General features: G+C 44.0%; 1 protein-coding gene across 3 annotated transcripts in view; it reads right to left on the reverse strand.

Moving 5' to 3' along the window:
- Nucleotides 1–16,104: 16,104 nt before the first annotated feature.
- Nucleotides 16,105–23,145, reverse strand: part of CASP7 (caspase 7) — a 33,451-nt gene continuing 26,410 nt past the window's right edge. For 2 of the 3 annotated variants that reach the window (XM_033131292.1, XM_033131290.1), the window contains exons 4-7: nucleotides 22,652–22,780; nucleotides 21,518–21,693; nucleotides 20,999–21,128; nucleotides 17,401–17,630 (exon numbers count right to left, since the gene is read on the reverse strand). In XM_033131292.1, the coding sequence (XP_032987183.1) occupies nucleotides 17,401–17,630; nucleotides 20,999–21,128; nucleotides 21,518–21,693; nucleotides 22,652–22,780 (665 nt within the window). Of the gene's footprint in view, nucleotides 17,631–20,998; nucleotides 21,129–21,517; nucleotides 21,694–22,651; nucleotides 22,781–23,145 lie in introns of all 3 variants that reach the window. The other variant, XM_033131293.1, reaches the window with a different exon arrangement.

Below are 23,145 nucleotides of genomic sequence, written 5' to 3' on the forward strand. Positions count from 1 at the left end.
CAGGGCAGAGGGCAATATGCTATGGATCAAATATAGCTGAGAGTGCATTTCTGTCCAAGCGTAAGCCCACGATAAGCCCTTCTCCACGCCGTGAACTTCCTTTCTCCAGAGGGAAACCTAAGAGTGAAGACCAGGATATAGCCCCGGACTTAAACGGCCTCAGCCAGCCGAGGGGCCTGCTCCCAAGGCTGCCTGAGTCTGGGGGCTGAGGCTGACATGGTGAAACTGACTCTGAGAGGAGAGTCTGTTCCTGGACCGCTCTGCCAGCGATCCAGTGACCATCATGGGACCCTGAGAGACCGGGACCCCCACAGGGTAAAAGCCCTCGGGGCTGGTGAGCTCTTTAGAACAGGAATGTGGTGGTGACCTTGACTTACTAAGACTCCCACAGTAGAAGGAAGCACTGAACAAGGCAGTGCCAGGACAGCCAGTGAAATGGGAGGAGGAAAAGGCCATTGCCATCCGTTGCCCAGGTAGCATTCCTCCTCTCCTGACTTCTCTGTTTTCTTCCTCATAAACTCATTCTTTCCTCCCAAGGCATAAATGACTCACAGCAATTCTTTAATCATACATGTTTATATATTTGTGTATATCCATTTTTAAGAAAACAGAGATGTTAAGAGCACAAGTTCTCAGAGGCTACTTTTGGTGATTTGTCGGAAGCATGTGGGAGCTATTTAAAGATCAGTGGGGTTTTCCTGGACCTTGAGCTCACACCTTCCCTGATCAGAGGAAGCTTTTCTCTGTTGAAGTATTCCTGTATACGCTAAAGATAGTCGCTGTTTGAACAAACAACAACAACAAAATGAAACAACAAATAAGACCTCTCTGGGGTGTCTTAAGGCATACATTGAAGAACTTGTGCCATTAGCCCTCTCCTGGTGTAAGGGGCACATTTAGCTCTGTGCAATGAGCTGGAATGCCTGAGAATAGTGCCAGGTCATCGAGGCCGAACCCTCTATTTCCTGGAAGAGCAATTCTGCACAAGAAAGAGAAACATAACCTACCTAAAACTTACCACCCTCAAAAAAACAAAACAAACCATGGACATTAAAAAAAATTTACCCTTGAGGTTTTGCATGAAATCCATTAGGTTCTTTTCAATTTCTGGGATTTCACTGCCTGAAGTCGAATTGGGGACCAGTGCTTTTCAGCCCCTCAGCCTTCCCTCCACGCAACCACGTGGAACTGGCCACCCTTCCCACGGCATATTTAGCCTCATCACTCCAACCTCGTGAGTGATGGAGTTCAAAGATCAGATGAGGGGACTGTGCAGGAGAGATCAGCAGACGGTGAGATATTTTAAAGCAGTGTGTTTACTGCAAGCTCTTTGTTAAAAAGCCAAAAATCTTTTTATTTTCTAGATAAAGCCATTACTTATAAAGCCTTTACAGATTACAAAATGTGTTTGCATAACATTGTTTTGAGTCTCAAAACTGTCCTACGAGGTAGCTCGTTTTACAAATGAAATTCTGCATTTGATAGAGGAAGAGCAAGGTGACAGGCTAGGTTCCCTGGCAGAGCTCATCTTCGCACCACACTGAAGCTCACGAGCACTCCCCCCAATATCCGCACACTGTGGATGGAAAGAGAGCTTTGCAGGATATTTCTGGCCTCCCAGTGTCTGTGGGAGTCTCCAAAGTCACTTGTAGGGACCACTCCTCCCTCTTTTCCTGACCCACCGTAAAATGAGCCGGTAGATGGGGCAGTAGGGTGTGGTAGTTCAGAGTGTTAGCTCTGGAATGTGAATTTAAATGTCATCTCCATCAGTTATGAGAGATGTGACCTTGGGCACATTATGACACCTCTCTACACCTCCATTTATTTATCTGTACAATGGAAGTGGAAACATTACCACCCTCATAAGATTGCTGTCAGCATTGCTTTAGATAATCTGGCAAAGAGCATTCAGTATCTACTAGGTGCTTCATAAACACTACTTGTTAGGTCCTTTCCAGCCCAGATAGTCTATGATTCCATTATTGTGTAATAACGACTAGCATTGATTGAGTACTTAATACATTCCAGGCACGTCTAAACAAAATTTGTATAATACATTTCACATATATGTACGTAATGGATGTCATATATATATATATATATATATATAGACATACACTGGACTTTATATATATATAATATATTTCATGTTATCTATATAAATTTTATATTATATATGAAATCCAGTACGTCTACATATATATGAAATATATACATATATGAAATCTATTATATAAAGTTTACTTTTTTCATGTAAGCAAACATGTTATATATATAAAATCTCATTAGATTTATACATAAATAACAATACTATAAAACTTAACTATTTTTATAATGATCCAATACCCATGTTACAGCTGATGAAACTTACCAGAGACATTAAGCAGTTTGTCTTTGATCACATAATTAAAAAGAAGCAGAGTCAGAATTCTAACTTGAGAGTTGGTGTCTGAACTACTTTTCTCTTCCCCACATCTGAAAAAGAAGAATAAAATCTTTTCATAGGTCGGCTTGCACTTCTTGTCATTGCCCCCAAATGAGAAATCTTTCAGACTTAGCCCTTTGATTTCATTCAGGAGAATCTACCGACTGTCATTGTTGCCCAACCTGATGGCCATTGTCATGTCATTTGAGATTTGATGGCTGTGATAGCAAGAGGTCCTTTTCCCTCTGACTGTAAGTCCCACAAAGGTTATGGAGGAAGAGCCCATACCAGCAATTTTACTCCATTAAGCTTCTAGATCACTACAGCCTTGAGAACCCAAACTAGTCACACCAAACAGTACTTACTGGAAGCCAGGAGGTCACTGGTTCAGTTCTCTGCAAAGTGCTCTGCCCCTGGGTCCCCTGACTCACCCCTGCTCCCTCTGAGCTCTGAGTACCAGACTGAGGATTAAAGTATGAGCTCTGTTTGAAATGTGAACCAACAGGAAGTTCCCAAACTTCTTAGGACAGATTTCACTCTTGTCCCAAGTGGAAATGAAAACTGGTATCCCAGGGGAAGTCCCTGGGCTTTCATTCTTCTTGTCACTTGGCACGGAATTACCCTTGGCATCCAGCTGTCTAGCAACAAAACAGTAACAGGAAAGAAATAAAAAACCAATTCTGCCAGGCTTTGGACCACAGTCACAGTGACTCCTATTGAGAACAGTGCCAGCCCAGCCTTGACCTCCTGCAGTGATGGCCATTAAACTAATTCGCTTGCTTCCCACCCACCCAGATCCTCCCAATGTCTTCCTGGGGATGGTAGGAAAGATTCCTTTGTGCCAGATGAGGAAACAAAAGCCTGGCTTCTCCAATGCCTTTGTGTATGCCAAGGGTCTCCAGGAAGATTTGCTTATTCATGCGTGATGAAGTTGTCATCAACAGGGTGGCACTAGGCAGGCTGTCCTGCACAGCCACCCAACAATCCTTAAAAATAAGCAGGCTGCTATGAATGGCCACTCTTAGACCTGCTGCCTGGTATTTGGCCACCAAAGGATCTTACGGCATGTTTTGATTTATATTAAAATTTTTTAGGGAGAAAGAGGTAGTGGCTAATAAAGTTTACCTTCTTAGATCACCTTTAGAAGTGCAAGTGCATAATGTTAATCTTTATCTTTATTAGTATAACTAACTGGGTTTGAACCAGCTCTGCCAGGTAGTAATCATCGAGTGGCTTTGGCCAGTTAAGTTTTCTGAGTCTGTTTCCTCACCTGCAAAATGGGGTGGATAATGTTGACCTCACGGGATCTTTTCAAAAATTAAGTAAGATTTTACATAAAAAGCGTGTACCACAGTGCTTGATACATAGTGAACATTCAACAAAGGTTATTTCTCTATTTTCCCCTTTTGCACCCTATGGAGGGTACAGATATTATTGGTTTCTTTATTTAGAAAAACTAGCTGAACTTCAAACATGCAGAAATGATTAATTTATAAAACACTTGCTGCGCAGGGCAGGTTTTGTTTGATTTAGGGGAAATAATTTCTTGGAATGTATTTCCTTGTATGTTTCTTTAGGTCAGCTTTGGACTACTCTGGAAATAGTCTTTAGTATTTTTACACTTGGTTTTTAACCAGGTATTGTTGGTTATTGCTCTAAGTAGTTTATAAAAAGCTTATGCTGATCTCCACTTACCTAGGAACTGGAAGTGTGTCAATAGCCATTGTCATAATCCAGAAACCTAACCAAAAAGGGGGAGAGATAAAATTGCTTCAAGATTGTGTTTCTTTGGAAAGGATATCTATAAACCAGTAAGACAGACATGTGGACCTCTCATCCATCCATCCTTCCATCCATCCATCCATCCATCCATCCATCCATCCATCCATCCATCCATCCGTGCGTCCGTTCACATACCCACCCACTCACTCAGCCTACCTGTTCTAGGATTTATTTATTTTTTTGGTGATAGTTTCCTAACAGTATTATAAAGCTCTTTGAGGAAGAAGCTTATTGTATTCTACAGGTGCCTAGGAAAGCTTTTTGTGCTGCAGATGCCACCTATAATATAAAAACTTGCAAGCAACCAAAAATTGGCATAGGCACCAAATACTAGACTTGTGAAGAGTAAACCTACCTATGAAATGCGAGCATAGTTTCCATTCTTGTCTCCAGTGACCTGTAAACAACATAGCAGTGGAAGACCTCGTACAAAAAAAGCAACCCGCTGTTCATTTGAAATGAACATGATTTATTCCATGATTTTGTGAATAATTGTGCTTCCCTGTCATGCAAGTGCTCCTCAGTTCTGCTGCTTCTTAACCAAAACACAACTGAACGCTTTTTATTACAGGATGATACCTAACATTTATTGGGAATTTTTCTTTTACATATACTATCTCATGTAATCCCAACAATTTGGCAGGATAAGAATTCTGATTCCTTAATTTTCAGAGGAGGAAACTGAAATTTAGAGAGAGAAAAAATAGCTTGTTCAAAGTCATAGTGTATGAGACCAAAAGAAATCAAACTCTGGTCTGTCTTGACTCCAAAGCCTGACCCCGGGCTCTCCCATACCACTGATTGTGTTGAGTCCTGGGCTGGAATCAGTTGGCCTGGGATGTTGTCTTGCTATGTCACCCACTGTGTGACACTGCGTAGGTTGCCAGCATTCTGGGCCTCATAATTTCATTGCTGTCCCTTCATCAAAGAGCTCAAAGTACCCATCCAACTCTGATTATAATTATGACCTTGATGTGTGACGTTATCAACAATGCAGACTGTCTCACCGCGTGTTGTACGCCCATTCAGCACACGGATACTGAATATGCCTTTGTCACTGTCACCAGTGAAAGAGTAACATCAACTGACATCAATTACATCACTGCTGGGCATCCTTGGTACTGTTTCTCTAGAACTAGGAATTCATGGGAAGCAAGGAGAAAGCTTGAATTCCATCCTTCCTCTGGAGTTTCCTGTTAGGAGAAATAAAAATTGTTCTTGGTGGTTTCAGTCGGTGTGCATGACATTGTTTGTTTTGCGCAGATGGAAATAATTTTGGTTGAACGATGTTGTGATTTGAACATCAGGAATTCTCCCAGGGACAGAGATAGGGGAGGGGTTTGGAAGGAGAAAAAGGAGAAAGGAGAAAAAAGGAAAAAGGAAAGAAGGAGAGGACTCAGAACAGCATAGTATTTTCAAACATGGAGTCAGCCTGGCTGGGTTCATTGTTGTGCTCTGCGATCGTGGAGAACTCACTTAACCTCTCTAAAATGGGAATGATAACAGTACCTACTTGACAGAGTTGTTATGAGGATCAAATGAGCAGATATTTGTTAAGAACTGAGGAGAGTGCTTGGCATGTAGTAAGCACTTTATAAGTGTTTGTCAAATGAATCAAGGGCATTGTGTCTGTAATTTACAAATGAGTTTGTGCATGAGCCCACCTCCAATGGGAGGGGCGGGGCTCCCCTTTGAGTTTGAAGACTCTCCAAAGTACTTTATATAATATGGCAATGTGGGTGTCAGGTCATTCTTTGCATGTTTCACAGGAGTAAATAGAGGCCCCAGGAGGCTCAGAAATCATCTGAGAGAGAACCTGGTAATAAACATCAGATGGAGTTAAAACACACCAGACGCAGAACCAGGACACCAAGTTTACGCTTCTGGTCTCCTTCAACTCACTGGGTTTGTCTCCTTTCTACCCCTGAGCGGGTGGAAGGTGACCAGATGACCTCTCGGGACCTAACAGGCCTAATAATCTATGGGTCTCATAATACCACCATCTTAATTGATTCTGCAATTTACCTTTTACAAAGCATTTGGACAATATCTCTTTCTGTTTGCACAAAAACCTTGTGAGGGAGGCAGGACAGATATTGTTTCCTCTGTTTTAAAACCAAGAAGAGAAGCCAGCTGATAAAAGGTGTGATAGCGGGTAAGATACCCTTGAGGGTAACCGGGACTGAATCCCACTGGGACACTCTGGAAGCCGTGTACGACACCCACCTCCCTTATCCACCCAGGGGTGAGGGAGCTGGGATACTTATAGACCAACTTCTGTCCGTGATCAGAGGGAGAGACCTTAACTTCTGGCACCTCTGGCCTGATGTACACGTAGCAAAGTGGGCTCAGGAGACCCGAGAGGTCCAGAGGAACATGTGGGTGTTGGCAGTTGAGAGCAGGCCAGTGCACTGAAGTGGTTGGTTTGAGGGAGGATGGCTGGTCATCACCAGCATCTGCTACAGTGTCCTTTGGGAAGATGCTCTTGTCACCTTTACCTGCAAATAGGTCTGTGAAGTGTAGTTTCTTTAGTTGGGCACATTGCTATTTTCCCCTCAATCAGGGTTTTGAGGATAAGGAAGTAGAGACATATGGTAGGCTAAATCATGCACCCCACCCCCCCTAAAGATGTCCACATCCTAATCCCTGGAACCTGTGAATATATTACCCCCCGGGGCAAAAGGGACTTTGCAGCTGTGAGTAAATTAAGGATCTTGAGATGGGGAGATTATCCTGGTCTGTTTGGGTGGGCCTGATGTAATCACAAAGGTGATTAAGAGGGAGGCAGGAGGTCAGAGGAGAGAGATGTTATTCTGCTAGCTATGAAGATGCAGGAAGGGGACAAGGGCCAAAGCATGTGGGCAGCCTCTAGAAGCTGGAAAGAGCAAGGAAACAGATCTTCCTCTGAGGCCTCCACAAGGAACACAGCCCTGCCAGTGCCTTGATTTTATATTTCTGCCCTCCAGAACTCTAAGAGAATAAATGAGTGTTAAGCTACTAAATCTGTGGTAATTTGTTACAGCAGCAATTGGAAACTAATACAGAGAATGGATGTTGGACCCTTAATGTAAGGGTCGGCCATAGATGTCTAGTAGGTCACTTAAATAATTTGCGCAAAATAGAAATCTTGATTTTCATCATTCTCTCCCCTCCCCCCAAACCTCTTCCTAGTCTCAGTAACCAGCACCATTTCATCTGCCTGCTTAGGCCATAAACTAGGGGTCATCCCCGATTTCTAGCCCTTTCTCACTTCAAATTTGTCAGAAAATCCTGCTCACTCTACCTTCAAAATAAAGCCCACGTCTGACCACTTCTTATGACTCTCATGGCCACTCCAACCCATTATCTCTCCCCTAGGCCACTGCAACAGCCTTCTAGCTGGGCTGTTCCCTGCTTCTGTTCTTTCTCTCTTTCATCTGCTATCCAGAATATCTTTTACAATAGGTCATTGGATCCTATCACTTCCCTGCTCAAATCCCCCTAATGTCTTCCCATCACCTTAGAATGAAATCCAAGGGGTTCTACATGGTTGAAAGCCCTACCTGACCTGATCCTGACTGCATTCCACCCTTATTTCCCTGCATCCTGCTCCACGGCATTGGCTTTCTTGATGTTTCTCAAACAGGCCCAGGTGGTAGTTGCCTCAGGGCCTTTGCACTCACTGCTTGCTCTGCCTAGGCACCTCCTTCTTCACACAGCCACGTGGTCCACTCCCTCACTCTACTCAGATGTAGGCCTCAGAGAGGTCTTTCCCTTTCTAGCCATTCTATCTAGCTTAACTTAACTCCCACCTCACCATTTCTGAGCTACTTATCCTGCTATTCATAACACTTCTCACTGTATGAAATTATATTAACTATTTGTCTTCTCCACTAAAATATAAAGACTATGAGGACGAAGACTGTTTTATTACCTGTTCTGTCCATATACATATATATTTTTCTCATTTAGGTGTCTACCATGGTGTTGTGTGGGTGACCCTGCTCGCTGTGCCATTTGTCGTGCGAGGCGGCCTGTGGGGCCTCAGCTCCCACTCCCCACATGAAAACGCAAGATATGGCTAGGCCAAAAAGGAACACCCACGGAACCATAGATATGGCAGTCATGCCACTATAGTCTCACTGGTGGCTGGATCCACATGACCTGCAACCTGCTGTCCGCTTCTCTGCCTGTCAACCAACCAACTGACCAACCAACGCAGCCGAAGCAGTTATATCAGTGGCTAATTGGCTAATTGGTTACAGCTCATGGTCAATTAGCCACAGCTGACGGCCATCTACCACCCGAGTCAGCACCTTTCCACATGAGGCCGTGAGGCCGAGAGCCTGGAAACTGCTCTCTGGGACTCTGTCCCCACACATGGTTAGTCAAAGATAAATGATGGCTTCTTGTGTAGGTGTGGTTTTCTCAGAACACTAATTAGTGCATTTTTACATAACCACCCACGCCTTCTATATCTTTATGCCTGAAAGAGAAATTGGTCTTCAGCTCCCACAAGTCCTGTCATAACTTAGAAGGGAAATTGTGAACCCACTGTGATTCCACTGAAAGTATAAATCCTCCAACACAGCCCTTTTCAATCACAAATGGATCTTTTGCTCTCTCAAGTGAGAGGGGCCACTGTTCCACTGGGTATGTGGCTGTCAGGTGCTGATTGATTAATTACAGAAATTTCTCACCTGGTATTCTTACCTAATCCAGTGCTTCTAGCACACATCCACATCTCCTGGTTTTAAAAATAGCCATACTCATTTGCCCTTGGTACATATACTGCGGGTGCCAAAAAAATGTATACACATGACTTGTATTTATCTTTTGTTATCAGTATACGAGTATATTGAGTATTACAATTTTAAGACAGTTCTTTCCTTTCTTAAAATGTATATACATTTTTTTGGTACCCTCTGTATTATTTTTAAATGTTTTAAAATTTATTTATTTATTTTTTAAGCAGATGGAATATATGTCTTTATAATTCCCTCCTCTCATTTTTTTTTTCCTTGCTCCCCTTTTACATCCATTCTCACTAAAGAGTATGTTGTCCTTTAGGACCCTCCACAGGCTCCAAAGTTTCTAAACTGTTCAACCTACCCCTCTCCAGTATATTCTACCACTGGGTTACAAGCGTGGCTGCAAATTGGAATCCCGTGGAGAGGTTTAACAATGCTGATTGCTGGTCCCACCCTCAGAGTTCCTTAGTTGGTCTGGGGTGTTGCCTGGGCACTGGGGATGGACTAGATCTCCAGGTACTTCTAAGGTACAGCCACGGTTGAGAAGCATCCCATGTAGTTCCTCTCATTAGGGTCCTAGAACCCCACCCCCTTCTGAATAAACTCTCTAGACTCCTTGGAATTTTCCATACAGCTCCTTAAATTCACAAAAACCTGGCTTTTGCTTCATGACTTAGAGTTTTCATAACAACACCCACCCAAGGAAACGCCTCTTGACTTGATTTTCAGTTCTTTAGAGTTTGCAAAGCCTTTCCCACACATTTTTTGCAGCGCTTCCCAACAGCCCTGTGCAGCGGGTATTCGGGGCCAAGAGGAGGTGATGGCAGCTGCAGCAGTGGTCTGCAGAGTTAGGCTGGGGTGGCCCAACTGAGCAAAACAAATGAACAAACAAAAACAAAACAATAAGACAAAACAAAACAAAGCAAAGCAGTCAAAAATAACTTCACCAAAACAGAACGCTCAGTTAAACTGAGCAATATTTGGGATATACTTGCATTAAGAAAATGTTGTTCTTTCTGAAATTCCAAATTAACTGGGTGTGGGGACAGAGTCTCAGATTGCAGTTTCCAGGCTCTCGACCTCACGTGGAAAGGTGCTGGCTCGGGTAGTAGATGGCCATCAGCTGTGATAGTTGGCCGTCAGCTGTAACTGGTTCGCCATTAGTCACCAATATAACTGCCATGGCTACACTAGGGGGTTGGTTGGTTGGCAGAGAAGCAGACGGCGGGTTGCGGTTAGCAAGTGCAGTTAGCAAGCGGATTATGGGTTGCGGATCGTGTTGATCCTACTTCCTGCATCTCCAACCCAGCGGCCAGCGAGAATATAGTGGCATGACACCCCCATCTATTGTTCCATTTATCCTTTTTGGCTTCACCATATCCTGCATCCTTGTGCCAGGAGCGGGAGCTAAGACCCTGCATACACTGGGCACCCTGTATTTTATGGGACATCTCTGCACTTACTACCCATTCCTTTTTTGAAGCTTAGGCTCATGGCTCTGCCTCCCTATGATCTCCCAGCAACTTGACAGCTTTAGCTCCTGCCCACATTCTTCATTTCCTTAACGTGAGTAGCCATTATCCTCAGAAAGAGCTTCTTCTGTGTATTAGAATCTTCTGGCACTTCCCTTTCTCCCCCTTCCTAATCTCTTTCCTGTGGCCTCAATTAGTTATTAGGTCAGGCTGGTTTACACAACACGACCAAACACTCTTCACTACTTCCCCAGTGCCAGGCCTTGTGCTAAGTGCTTGGCACTCAATAGCTCATTTACTGTTCACAAGACCCCTGGAGGCAGGTGTAGAACTAGATACCGCTGTAGAACTCTTTCTGTTGTAAGATGAAGAAACAGAGGTTTAGAGAGCTTGAGAGATTCCTCAAGATCACATAACTTGGAAGTGCCAAAGCTGGGATCTGCACAGGGCTGTCTGGTTCCAGCGCCTTTGTTCTTAACTAGCATGGAAAGAAAGCAAGATGGCACTGAGCATGGGGGTTTTGCTGTTCATGTTTTCCAGCTTGCTCAAGTTAGCCTTCTGAAGCTCCTGGGATTTGGAATAACCACTAGATAAACCTCTTCCATGCCATGCGGGTGGCCTGGAAGATGAAAAGTGTTGACAATATAGCAATCCATAAGATGCATCTGTATTTTTGGAAACCTTATTTTTAACCCTGAAAAAAAAAAAAGAAGTGTCACCCACAAAGCTCTTGAAGAAAGACTTCAGCAGCCATTGCCAGCCAAGGACACACTAAATCAACCCAGGGACAATGTTCTTTAAACACATTTGCTGAGGCGAAGGGGCAAATAGTTTATGCTGATTCTGGGTAACCGGCCACGAATATAATGTCAAAGAAGCTTTTTTTTTCCAAGTGTTCCACATCTTTTTTGGTATAAGCTGCCCCTGTGCTTTAGCAGTCTGTAAATATTTGTGTAATTAATGTGTGCTGGCAAATGTCTCAAGAGGAAAGCAGGCTTCTAATGCCAAGCAAAATTGTAATTAGCAATACGAAAGAAAAAGACTCTGTCTCTTTCATCTCAGTGCTTAAAAACTGTCAGCACTTAATACAGCTGGAAGCTTCAGAAAAGATCATTTACAAAAGCTGATTTTTCCTAAGCTTTTCAGTTGGTCCTACACCCTAGCATAAAAAACATTCACTTGGGAATCATTTTTTTCCTTCCCTACTTAATAGTCGTCTAATTAATACTAATTATGAAAGGTGTTTGCAGAGAAAAGTTCCTTTAAAAATGCCAGTAATATTGTTCAAGGGAGCATTTTGCATTGGGGTACCTAACTGGTACTGGCAAAATGTAAGTGGCCCATCTTGTTTAGAAATGATTGCCTAAGTGATTTGAGAGGAAAAGGAAAGAGGTGTGCCTGCTGACACCAGCTGGAGAAGCTAGTGCACCTGGATCCACTCATTGCAATCTATCTGCCGGTCCACTCCTCCCTTACACTTCACAGATTTCCTCAAAAGTTGCCCTGGGCTCGAAATTCCTGTTCAGGCTCTGGAAGTTCCTGGGCAAGAGTTCTCTAGTTCTGAGCATATTTGTGCCTTTGCCAAACTGGGGGTAGGATGGCTAGTCGAGTATTATGGACTGAAAGTTTGTGTCCTCCCAAAACTCGTATGTTGAAATGCTAATTCCCAATGTGATGGTATTGGGAGGTGTAGCCTTTGGGAAGTGAGTAGGTCATAAGTGTGGAACCCTCACGACTAGGATTTGTGCACTTATAAAGGATACCCCAGAGAGCTCCCTCACCCCTTCTGCCATGTGAGGATACAGCAAAAAGGTGAAGTCAATGACCCAGGGAGCAGATTCTCACCAGACACTGAAGCTGCCAATGCCTTGATCTTGGACTTCCAGCTTCCAGAACTGTGAGAAATAAAAATTTGTCGTTCAAGCCACTGAGTCCATGGCAATTTGTTGCAGCTGCCCAACCTGATTAAGTGATGGGGTCTGTGAATAACCAATGCATGGGTGGCCCTTTGGTGGTCTTTTCCAGCAGTTTAATTCACACTTTGCTGGCTGATCTGTAAAGGAACCTTGGGTATCAGTATAAAGCATGCTACCCTAGGACCACTTACATCAGAATCTTCAGGCAGGTTTGTTAAATGTGTAGATTCCTGGTCTCTGCCCCAGAAATACTTAATTACAATGGGGGTGAGTTGGGCGCAGGGATCTGTTTCCTTAACAGATCCTCCAGGTTTCTCAGGTACCCTCAAGTTTGAGAATCACTAGAGTAAAGGAACCATCTTCTCCCTGCTGACCTTCCTTCGTTCCCCTTCTCTTCTGCTTTTTCTCAGCCTTGCTGGGAAGCTAAAATAGATAAGGAGTGGATGTTTCTTCTGGGAAATCCCTCTCTGGATCCCCAAGCTGTGGGACACCCCCCTCATCTGTATTCGAGAGGAATATACACACAACTCTGTTACAGCAACTGTTTTACTAGTGATGTGCTTACTGCCTCTGGTGAAAGCATCATTTCTTAGTCATCTTTTTCGCCCCACCCCTAACACAACTCCTGGCATTTACTAAGGCTGTTTAAAAGTTTGGTGCGTAACTCAATCTTTGGTACTGAGATTTTGGTGCAGGTCTCCCTGCACTTCTGAGAGACCTCACCTTAAAAGGCATAGACTAGAAGACATAGTCAAGGGAACAGTCCTTGAAGCAGAAAGAGGGTGGAGGGTGTTCTACTCTTGCCCTGTCCATAAACTTCATGTTGTTTTTGTAGTTGTCTCATCGTCGTTGTCGTCTTTGATCCCTACATTTTGAGTGTTTTATGCTAGGCATTGTGCTAAGCACTTCACATACGTTCTCTCATTTAATCTTCACAATGTTACTAACCTCCTGTGTGGATGGGGAAACTGAAGGGTTGCCTAAGGGTACACGGTGTTAAAAAATCAAATGGCAGGGCTGGACTTGGAATTTGGATTGGACTCAGAGCCGAATTTCTAAGTACTGATGATTAAAACACCTCTGGTAACCCTAGATCCTGAGATAAAAACTTGATGCTATGCTGATTTAGATATGCCTTAAACAATTTAAGCTGGAACTAGCAATTCAGACCAAACCTATCAGACTGTTGACACTTTCCTCTTTCCCAAATCTTTCCTCACCCCCATGCCATCCACGATTTGGACCATCAAGGCGCAAGAAATGCTCAGCCTTGTGTGTCTGCAGCCATAACCCCATGCACCTTCCAAATCTAAATCCTTTGGCACAGTTTGGCTTTTCTATGCTTAAAACAAATTTATTAGAAAATTGTAGTTCCATAAATATTTATAGTGCCATATAAAACCAAAAGTCACACCAAAGCCAACTCATCATATTTGGCTTTTGTGTCTTCAGATGTTGATCATATACTTTTAGAGGGCTATTCATACATGACCCTGCAAGCGAGTGGAGTTTGCATGGCCACATCAGGACTGTGGTGCTTGCTGGGCCCTTCCAAATGTGCTCTTGGCGTGTCTATGTGAATGATTTGAATCAAAAAGAATTACTTGCCATCTGATCTTAAAACAAAGCCCTGAGGTCTATCAAAAGGGTGATCCATGGCCTGATAGTACACTGGCAGGGAGAGAGAATAATTCTCTTTGTGTCCCCTGGCTCCAAGGATAGATGGGAATAGACAAACTCTGTGGCTTCAATGCATAACAGCGCCTGCCGCCAACGAAAACGTGCAAGGAATGGCTCCCTTAATCCTGTTCTGTTTATGAAGACATTTTAAAGGCTGCAATTCACATTTGTGGAAACTTTGAGAACATATAAACAATCCTATTACATCGCTCAACAGAGGCTCATTTAACATGGAGAAGGGCATAGAAAGTATACCATGTAAAGTAAGGGTATCATGTCGTTTTACAAGAGGATATGCTGAAGGTTCAGAGATGTTTGAGATCATGTCTTCATGAAAGCTCCAAAACATGTATGCTCTTTCATTAATTCTTTTTAAGTATATACGTCATCAGCTCCACGTGCAGTGCAGAGGGGAAGCAACAATATGTATACAAGTGATCCTTGCCCTCTAAATTGAGCTTCTCACGGTGTAATGAACACATAGATCTCCTGGAGATCTGGTTAAAATGCAGATTCTGGTTGAGTAGGTCTGGGGCGCGGCCTGAGGCTCTGTGTTTCCGCCAAGCTCTCAGGGGAAGATACTCAAATATTTATGAGGCAAAGTCTTCACTTTGCATACCTTTGAAGAACATTTCTGAAGGATCACATTCCTTCAGAAATGAGTGATACCTGCGTTAATACTATGTGTTACCCTGCCTAATACACAGATGAACTGCTGCTTGAAACTGGTGACCATCACAGCTTCTCACCCAGCCATATGTCGGCTGGAAAAGGGTCTGACAGATGGAAAGCTAGAGGGAAGGGTGTGGGCCTAGGAAGTCAACGGGCAATCCTTGGTAGCCAGAGTAGCTGGACAAAAGATTTCAGATGACACACTGCAAGATTGGACAAAATAAAGATTTGTCAACCAGTGTCCGTGCCTTGTCAGCGGACATCATTATCTTTCTCACACAGGCCTGGGTTTCCTTGAGGCTGCAAGCCACAGATACACTGAACCTCAGCACTTTATTTTGAGACCTATTTGGGGCAATTTATAAACAAAAACAGGCTTATGATGGTTTAGGGAAAACTTACTCAGAGATAAAGCTCAGGGCAGGACTAAAGCTGACAACAGTAGTTTAGTGGCACCGAGAAAAAAAAAACCAAAGAGAAACACAGATCTAAGCCCATAAGGTCACCACTGATCTGTTTTCTTCCTCACATGACAACAGGGCTCTCTCTGCCTGTTACTCTGGCAAGAGGGGGGCTTGAGTTCCAAACAAGAATGGCAACTAGGAATGTATATTCACCAGGATGGAGTTCTCCTTTAGGGTAACTTGTCATCAGAATTTCAGATGATAAAAAATCATAAAGTTTAAGAATGAAGGTTGTGACTGAACACAGGCTTGGAATAGGATTTCTAATTTTGGTCAACAAGTGTCTGCCCCATGAAGGAGTCAAGGATGAAGGCTCTTTCTTAACAGTGATTTATGTCTCTGGACTAAGGGACATGAGGTAATATTCATTATTTATAAACTGAATGCCTATAACTGGTCAGAGAATTAAAAAAAAATTAACACTGACACTTGGTGTCATTTCTCTTTACTAAAGCTTCCAAGGCAAATAACTAGAGTGCTATGATTCTTACTTCAAATGACAATGCACGTAGGCACATTTATTTTTATGATAGGGACTTTGGATAGTCTATTTTCCACAGAACAGCCTGTGAATTCTGGGAAAAGTAGGATAGATGCTTGCCCATTCTTGATTCATGATCTCCACTTAAATTTTGAACATTTGGTATATTTTAGATGGCAGGACACCAGGGACAAGTCTAATACACTGGCCCTAAATTAGTTTTCCTAGTGAAAGAAGATACTTTTACACCATCTGATTTTGTTGCCAAATTAATAAATGGCAGCCCATCACAAACAGTTTTATAAGTTGGTTAATCCTTTATATGAAGAGTTTCAGCTTCCAAAGAAATTGATTATTGTTTTCTTAGTGTTCTAACGTCAAAAGAAATGTGAATTATATTTTGTGTTGAGGTCAAGTCTTATCCTGTTTTCTCATTTTCTGATCGCCATAAAACACTGCAAAAGGAAAGCAAAATGAGCAGGTTAGGAATTAAGTAACCACTTTAATCAATAAATATGAACATTTGTCTGCTAACCAGTTATTCAGAGAATAAAATAGTAATTTATTAAAAATTGAAAAGAGAACACCACTAACACAAAATTTACTCAAGATAAGGCTTGGAATAACTTAAAAAGTTCCAGGTATATCTTAAAACTAAGAGAGATTATTTTGCACATCGTGGGCAACACTCGTACACAGATTATCTGATGACTGAATGAATAAATGATTGAATGCGGGGTCGTTGCACAGCAAGGATTATGACTACTTCTATTCACATTATGGTCAGGCTTATATCCACTCCTTGTTCCTCCCTGCCTCACTGTCTCTTGCTTTGCTCGTACACTGCCCAGGGCCCTTCTTAGCTGAATTCCAGGTAGGGCGGAAGGTAAGGTGCTGGAGGAAGACAAGGGCAGAAGTGATAACAGGATATTTCTCCATTTCCAACTCATCTGGTGTTGCCCTGGCTTTGTCCCTGCCATGGCTCCATTTTCTGTAACTCATCAGTGGTCGTAGTGCTCACCACATAGCCCCTACCATAGTTCCAGCTCCTGTGGGTGACCCCAGCTTCTGGACTCAGGGAACCACACCTCCTCACAACCCACCTTTTATTTGGCTTCTCTTTTGTCATCTACGCAAGTCAATTTCCTCTACTAAATTCCCTGTACTGAAACACCTAGAACGGTTTCTGTTTTTCTGACTGGATCCGGACGGATACATATTAGAATCATTACATTATTTTCCTAACTTATCGGGGAATTTCTGCTCGAGAACCTGCCCCAAACCACTGAAGAAAAGTCACTCAAAACACACTCAATACCCACTATCTGCAATACAGGGGACTGAACAGTCCCTCGGCTGTGTTTTGTCAAGCATTGCGACTCTCTTTGCCAGGCACAAACAGGAATCTGATGATTTACCAACCACGGTGGACACAGCCAAGAGTCATCTGCAGAGGTCATTTTTGTTGTATGTATTAAGTGCGACAACAAGAATAATAATATAATCAGAAAATAATCTTAATAGAAAATTACAAAGTCATCAAGTAGAAACCATTGTTAAAAAAAAAAAAAGTCTCTGAAAATTCAGAGACCCTAAGACAGCACCAGAGAGTTTGTTTCCCATTGAATCAATACATTTTCCTAACATTAAAATCCTTTAGAACTTCTGGATATTTCAAGAGCATCCAAAAAAAAAAAAAAGAGAGAGAGAGAGAGAGAAACTCTCATTCATAACAAATAAATGATCCATTGCTGAGCTAGAGCACACCCCTGGAATGGTTATTTTCCGAAGTAGAGTTCTTTGGTGAGCATGGAGACCACACATGGGATCTGCTTCTTCTCGTGGAAGCGCGGGTCATCAGACTGAGACTGGAACTGCGTGGCCACCCTGTTGTTCACTCTGGTGAGGATCTGCAGGATCTCCAGACTTTTTCCGTGCTCGTTCAGGATGGAGCTGAGGGCCTGCACAAACCAGGAGCCACTTCCTGGGCTCCTCCAGGAATAATAGCCTTCAACAGGAGAGGAAAGAGAAGATCAGATGAGCTGACCTGGCCGAGGCTCTGCTCACTACTGAGAATGAGCTCTCAGGGTTTGGGGCTTTTCTGAAATGATTCCACTTGTGCTTTTCCGAAAGGATTTCACTGACTGTGCATGCAAGTCCCTAATGAGGATTGTGACGGTGTGCTCAGAGAGCAAACATTTTACAATTAAAGGATCGTGTGAAGATGCTCAACAAATGCTTTGGTGTTCTGGGACGGATACATGTCAGATATTTAACGACGTGAGCGTGAGACAAGTTGGCACATGGAGCTTTCCAAAGGCAATGCTGGAGAACCACTCCCTAACTCAGGAACTCCTCGGCACACTTTGGGGTGAGTGCTCCTTTCTAATCCAAGACTCGGAAGTTTGCAGGAAACTGCAGAGAATTCTCCCTGCTATTGAGGGAAAACTGGAGGCTGGTTCCTGCTGAAGAAATCTAGAGGCAACAGGTGACTGACCAACTAACTGCCTCAGGGGCACAGCCAGGAGAGCGTGCTGCTCTGGGAGGGCCAGCAAGTAGGGCGAAGGGTGTGCTTCTCATGGACCACAGATGGTCGATAGCAGAGGAAGCTGGCTCTCCATTTGTGCTGCATAAATGTCCACCAGGATCTCTTGAAGGGGCAAGGGGACCTCAGCAGAAAGAGGCTGGATAAGTACCCTGGAGGCTGCCCACAATGCACAGCCAGGAATGCAGAAGCAAATCCAAGGGCCAAGGAAGAGTGGGCCCCAGGTAACCCGGGGTCTCATGAAAACGCCCAGGAGGAAAGCACCAGGTTTTATCATCTCAATGGTCCACAGCACAAGCAGCCAGGCGACCACGGGACCTTAACTTGCCTCCCTCCCTCCCATCTTTGACCTTAGAGAATTGAAAAACGGATTTGGCAAGTGGGAGAGGATGTGAGCAAACTGAAGGATCGAGGCCCCTTAACACCTCAGCCTGATTGCAGGGCTGATTTGGAATTGGGAGAAATGTAAAGCCAAGTCAGGTGTGGGGTTTTAGTTGGTACCTCAGACTGGACAACCTGGTTAAGTACTGTGACGGTGACTTTAAAAGTGACCGCAATATTATCTAATCTCTTTGCATGAGCAGCAAAGCTGTGGACCGACTCGAGTTTTCGTCTGGGGCAGGGAAGATCCTAACACCTCCATACCCCAACTTAAAAAGACAGTGTGAAACAGAAAGTTGTATTTGGTGTGACGAGCTGTGCTTCTTCCTCTCACTGTCATAAGGCACACCAGTTTGATGAGAACTGAGTCGTATTATCATTTATGGCAATCAGTTATTGACTCAATGTGTAAGAAATAGAAATAACCTATTTGTGTAACGTGACTGAGGTACACTCAGAGCTCTTTCCTGCAGCACACAGTACTGGCAACTGCCAGCATGAAGACCTGGGCACTGAGGCATAAGCAGTACGACAATGCATTTCATTTGTGGGGGTTGTCACACAAGTTATCTCATTCAGTGGAGTAGCCTGCTGAGGCTAGATATGTACGACCATCTCCATTTCGTTACTGCCCCTGGGTTCATGTTCTCTAACCCATCCTATATGGTCTCTGCGATAACGATTCTAATATGCAGATCTCATCCTGTGACTCTCCTACCGAAAAGAGTTCCCTTGCACTCTGTTTCAAGGTGAAGTTCAGGCTGCTTAGCACAGCACAGAAAGCCCACCGCAGTGGGGCTCCCTGCCTACCTGTCCAGGTTTGAACCTTGCAATGCCCTGGCACAGCCTGTGCTGTAACCTCTGTCTCTCTCAGTCTCTCTGCCACGTGAGGACACAGTCATCTACAAACCAGGCAGAGAGCCCTCGTCAGGAACCAAACCAGCCGGCACCTTGATCTTGAACCTCCTAGTCTCCAGAACTGTGAGAGATACATTTCTGTTGTTTAAGCCCCCTAGTCTGTGTTTTGTTTTGTTACAGCAGCTTGAGCTAACTAACACACCCTGTGGTCCTGCCTTTTGAGTTTTACCAGTGCTTTGGGCAGCTGACCCCTCAGCACTCTGCCTGGTTAAACCATCCCCCTTCCCCGTCTGATTTTAAGACTCAGTTACAGCAGCTCTTTATTAGGAAAGACTCTCTCACTTGCCTCCTGAGAGTTCACGCTTCTTCCTTTACTTCCCCCAGACCCCGCTCAAAGCACCTACAATGCTACCATGGCGTTTGTTCGCAGATGGATGCCCCAATGGCACTGCTTCCCTCTCAAGAGCAGGAAGACCAAATTATTTTCTTAAACAATCTTTAAAATTTGTAAAGTTATCATTCTCACAACATGCCATCTATAGGTCCTGCCAGAGATGGTTTCCCAAACACAATGATCTATTTACTATAACCAAGACCTTTGTGTAAAGCATTTGACATACTACTACAGCTGGGAGAGTTCTAACTTAGTGATGGTTTTTTCCCCAAACAAAGGAAGGCCTTTCATTGAACTGACTCAGGCAAACACGGAGCTCAGTGAATAATGAGCAGGCCCGCTCATCACTAGCATTTTCTGCTGCCTGTTTATATAACTTGCAGTGTAAAGGAATTCTGGTCTGATCTATACCTCTATTACGTACCGAAATATCTATGTGACCTTGAACACATCACTTAAGCTCACCCAAGCTCATTTGTTTAATCTGTAAAATTAGAACAGCAGTAACACCTTTCCTAACCAGTTACATAGTTATCGTAAGGATGGTATGAGGTACAAAATATGAAAAACACTGTATAAATTTAAAATACTATAGAAATGTCTGTTCTTCCAATTACCAATGAGAATAGCAATAAGAGAATTCTGCTCTCTTGGAGAGTAAAGTGAAAATATCCCTGTGCTAGGCAGAATAATGGCCCCCAGAGACGTCCATGTTCTCCCTGAGGAATCTGTGACTGAATGTTGCCTGCCGTGGCAAAAGGGACTTTGCTGATGTGATTAAGGTTATGGAAAGGAGATGGAGAGAGTAGCCTGAGTTATCCAGGTGGGCCCAATCTGGTCACAGGAGTCCTTAAAAGAGGAGACCCTCTCCCAGCTGTGGTCAGAGAGAGCCAGGTAGGGATGAAAAAAGGGTCAGAGGGACGTGAAGTTGCTGGCTCTGAAGCTGGAGGAAGGGGGCCGTGAGCCACAGAATGCAGGACAGTCGACCATGCTGGGAAAGCAAGGACGTGGATTTTCCCCTCGAGAGCCTCCAGGAGGAACGCAGCCTTGCCGAGCCATGTTGGAATTCTGACCTCCAGCACCGTATGATCAGACGTACATGTGTGTGTGTGAAGCCACTACGTTTGCAGTAACTTAGCACTGCCGCAGTTTGACGGTGGAACGGCATGGTCCAGCTAGCAGACAATGGAGGTGGTACCTGGGACTGTGGAATAGGCGAAGAGAAAGTCGGCCTCCACCGGGATCTTACACTGGGGATTGGCATCGGTGTCACCGGCGGGCCCCGAGTCAGGCTGGATCCCGTCATCGAGCTCTGTCCCCCGGCACGCCTGAAGATCAAAGCAGACATCATTCCACATTGGGATTGGATTGGGATTGGGAATGGCAACGTGGGAGCTGTTCCCTGCTGTGTCCCCGTCCCTAGAACTGTGCTTGGCAGGCATGTCCTAGGAGCTCAATGATAAATCTGATGAATGCCTAAATGAATGTTAAATTCAATTAGTAAGCCAAGCAAATAAAAGTATTCAAAGTCTTCAAGAAACCCTCATGATTTGGTATCGGAAGCAAATACAGCTGCCAAGTGTTTAGAGGTAGAAACACAAAACCCAGATTTTCATACCCAAATGGAAACAGCACGTAGATATGTACAAAGGATACAATCCAAGTGACTCGGTAATCTTTCCAATTTTCAATTGTACTGACTTTGAAAAGGGATTACCTGAATGAAGAAGAGTTTGGGTTTCTCTAAAAGGCTTTTGCATCTATCTCCCCTAAAATGGCCCGTCAAGTCCTTTATTGCTATCATGCCGTCTGTTCCATAAATTAAGTTTTCTTCTCCATGGCTTAATAAGACACAGGCAAAGCAGGCTGAATTACTGTGGTCCTCTTCAGAAGCTGCAAGCAAGCGATTTGAACATTGCAAAGTTAAAACCTAAGTCTTGTGGGTCCTCAGCTGTAGTCTTCCCTTCCAGCCTGGCAGCTGCCACGGACAAAGGGGTGTTCAGGGGCAGGAGCAATCCTCTAGAGAGGAGGACCGGGGAGAGAAGTCAGAGAGAGAGAGAATTCTAGACTTCTCACTCAGTCTGAAACCAGCATGGGGCTTGCCTCATGAAGAAGTGAGCCTCAAGTGTGGGAGGGGTTCAGGCAGCTGCTGGGAGGCACTTTGGGGTGTTGAAGGGGGTGGCCCTGCTGTTTGTCAGGTCTGTGACACTGAGCAAGTTCCTTTGCCATTTTGTGCTTTGGTGTCCTTGTTTGTAAAATGGAAACAATATACCTAATAGATGAGTTCATATTTGCAAGGCAGGCCACATAATAAGTATCATGCAAGTTATTTGTTAAAGAAAATAAAACATGATGCTAAGGGAAACAAGCCAGTCACTAAAGGACAGATACTTGATGATTGCACTTATGAGGTCCCTAGAGGAGTCAAGTTCATAGAGGCAGAAAGCAGAATGGTGCTAGCCAGGGGCTGGGGGATGGAGTAAAGTAGTTCTGAGGTATATGAGGATTATTCTTCTCTACCTGCCACCAGAGAAAAGTTTACCCTTAAACTCTGTTCTGGGCAGAACGACCTAGATTTGTTACTTCTCCAGGAATTAGCCTTTTGAAATTGAGACGGTTCTGTATATACAGAACCTACTTCTCTTGCTGTCATCTAAGTTGATTTTCTCTTTGTAGAGAGAGATCTAAGTTTTCTAACAGAGAGATCTAAGTTTCCTACTCTGGAGACAGATCTGGAGTGGTCCTGAGGAAGGAAAGGCTTCCCATGCTGAAATCCTTGTGTCCTGGGAAAGCATCCTTCTCACCAGCTGGGGCAGGGCAAAGACTAAGGGAGGAGTGGGTAGGCAAGCACCTTGCTTCAGCAGATTCTTCATCTTCTCACAAGTGCAGTCATTATAGACGGTCACGTTGAAACCCAGGTTTTGGAAGCACTTGCGAAGGGCATCAGCATCTTTGTCCGTTCCGTTCCGGACGCTCATACCTGTGGGAATCAAGCACAAGTTCATGATGAGCAATCCGGGGCTGAGCACTGTGTGCCAGCATCATCCAGTCAGGGGCCAAGTGCAGCTAAGGGCTAACTCTCACCTCCAGTCAAGGCCAAATAGCTCCCCTTGATTCTCAGCCCTTCGCTCCAAGTCCCACATCAGCTAATGTACATGGTGGGACTTTAGACGGAAAGCTCCCAGTTTCTCTGCATCCCTTTCTCTTGGACATGCGAATCCCATCTACAGAGAGGCTGTCTGCCCAACAGACGGGCACAGCATTCTCTGCTGAACGTCTTATACAAGTCTTAACACAAGTTGAAGAAACTGGCAGGGAACAGGAAAGGTGAGCCCAGGCCCATAA

Source organism: Rhinolophus ferrumequinum, chromosome 16 (genome assembly GCF_004115265.2).
Source record: "Rhinolophus ferrumequinum isolate MPI-CBG mRhiFer1 chromosome 16, mRhiFer1_v1.p, whole genome shotgun sequence".
NCBI lineage: Eukaryota > Metazoa > Chordata > Mammalia > Chiroptera > Rhinolophidae > Rhinolophus > Rhinolophus ferrumequinum.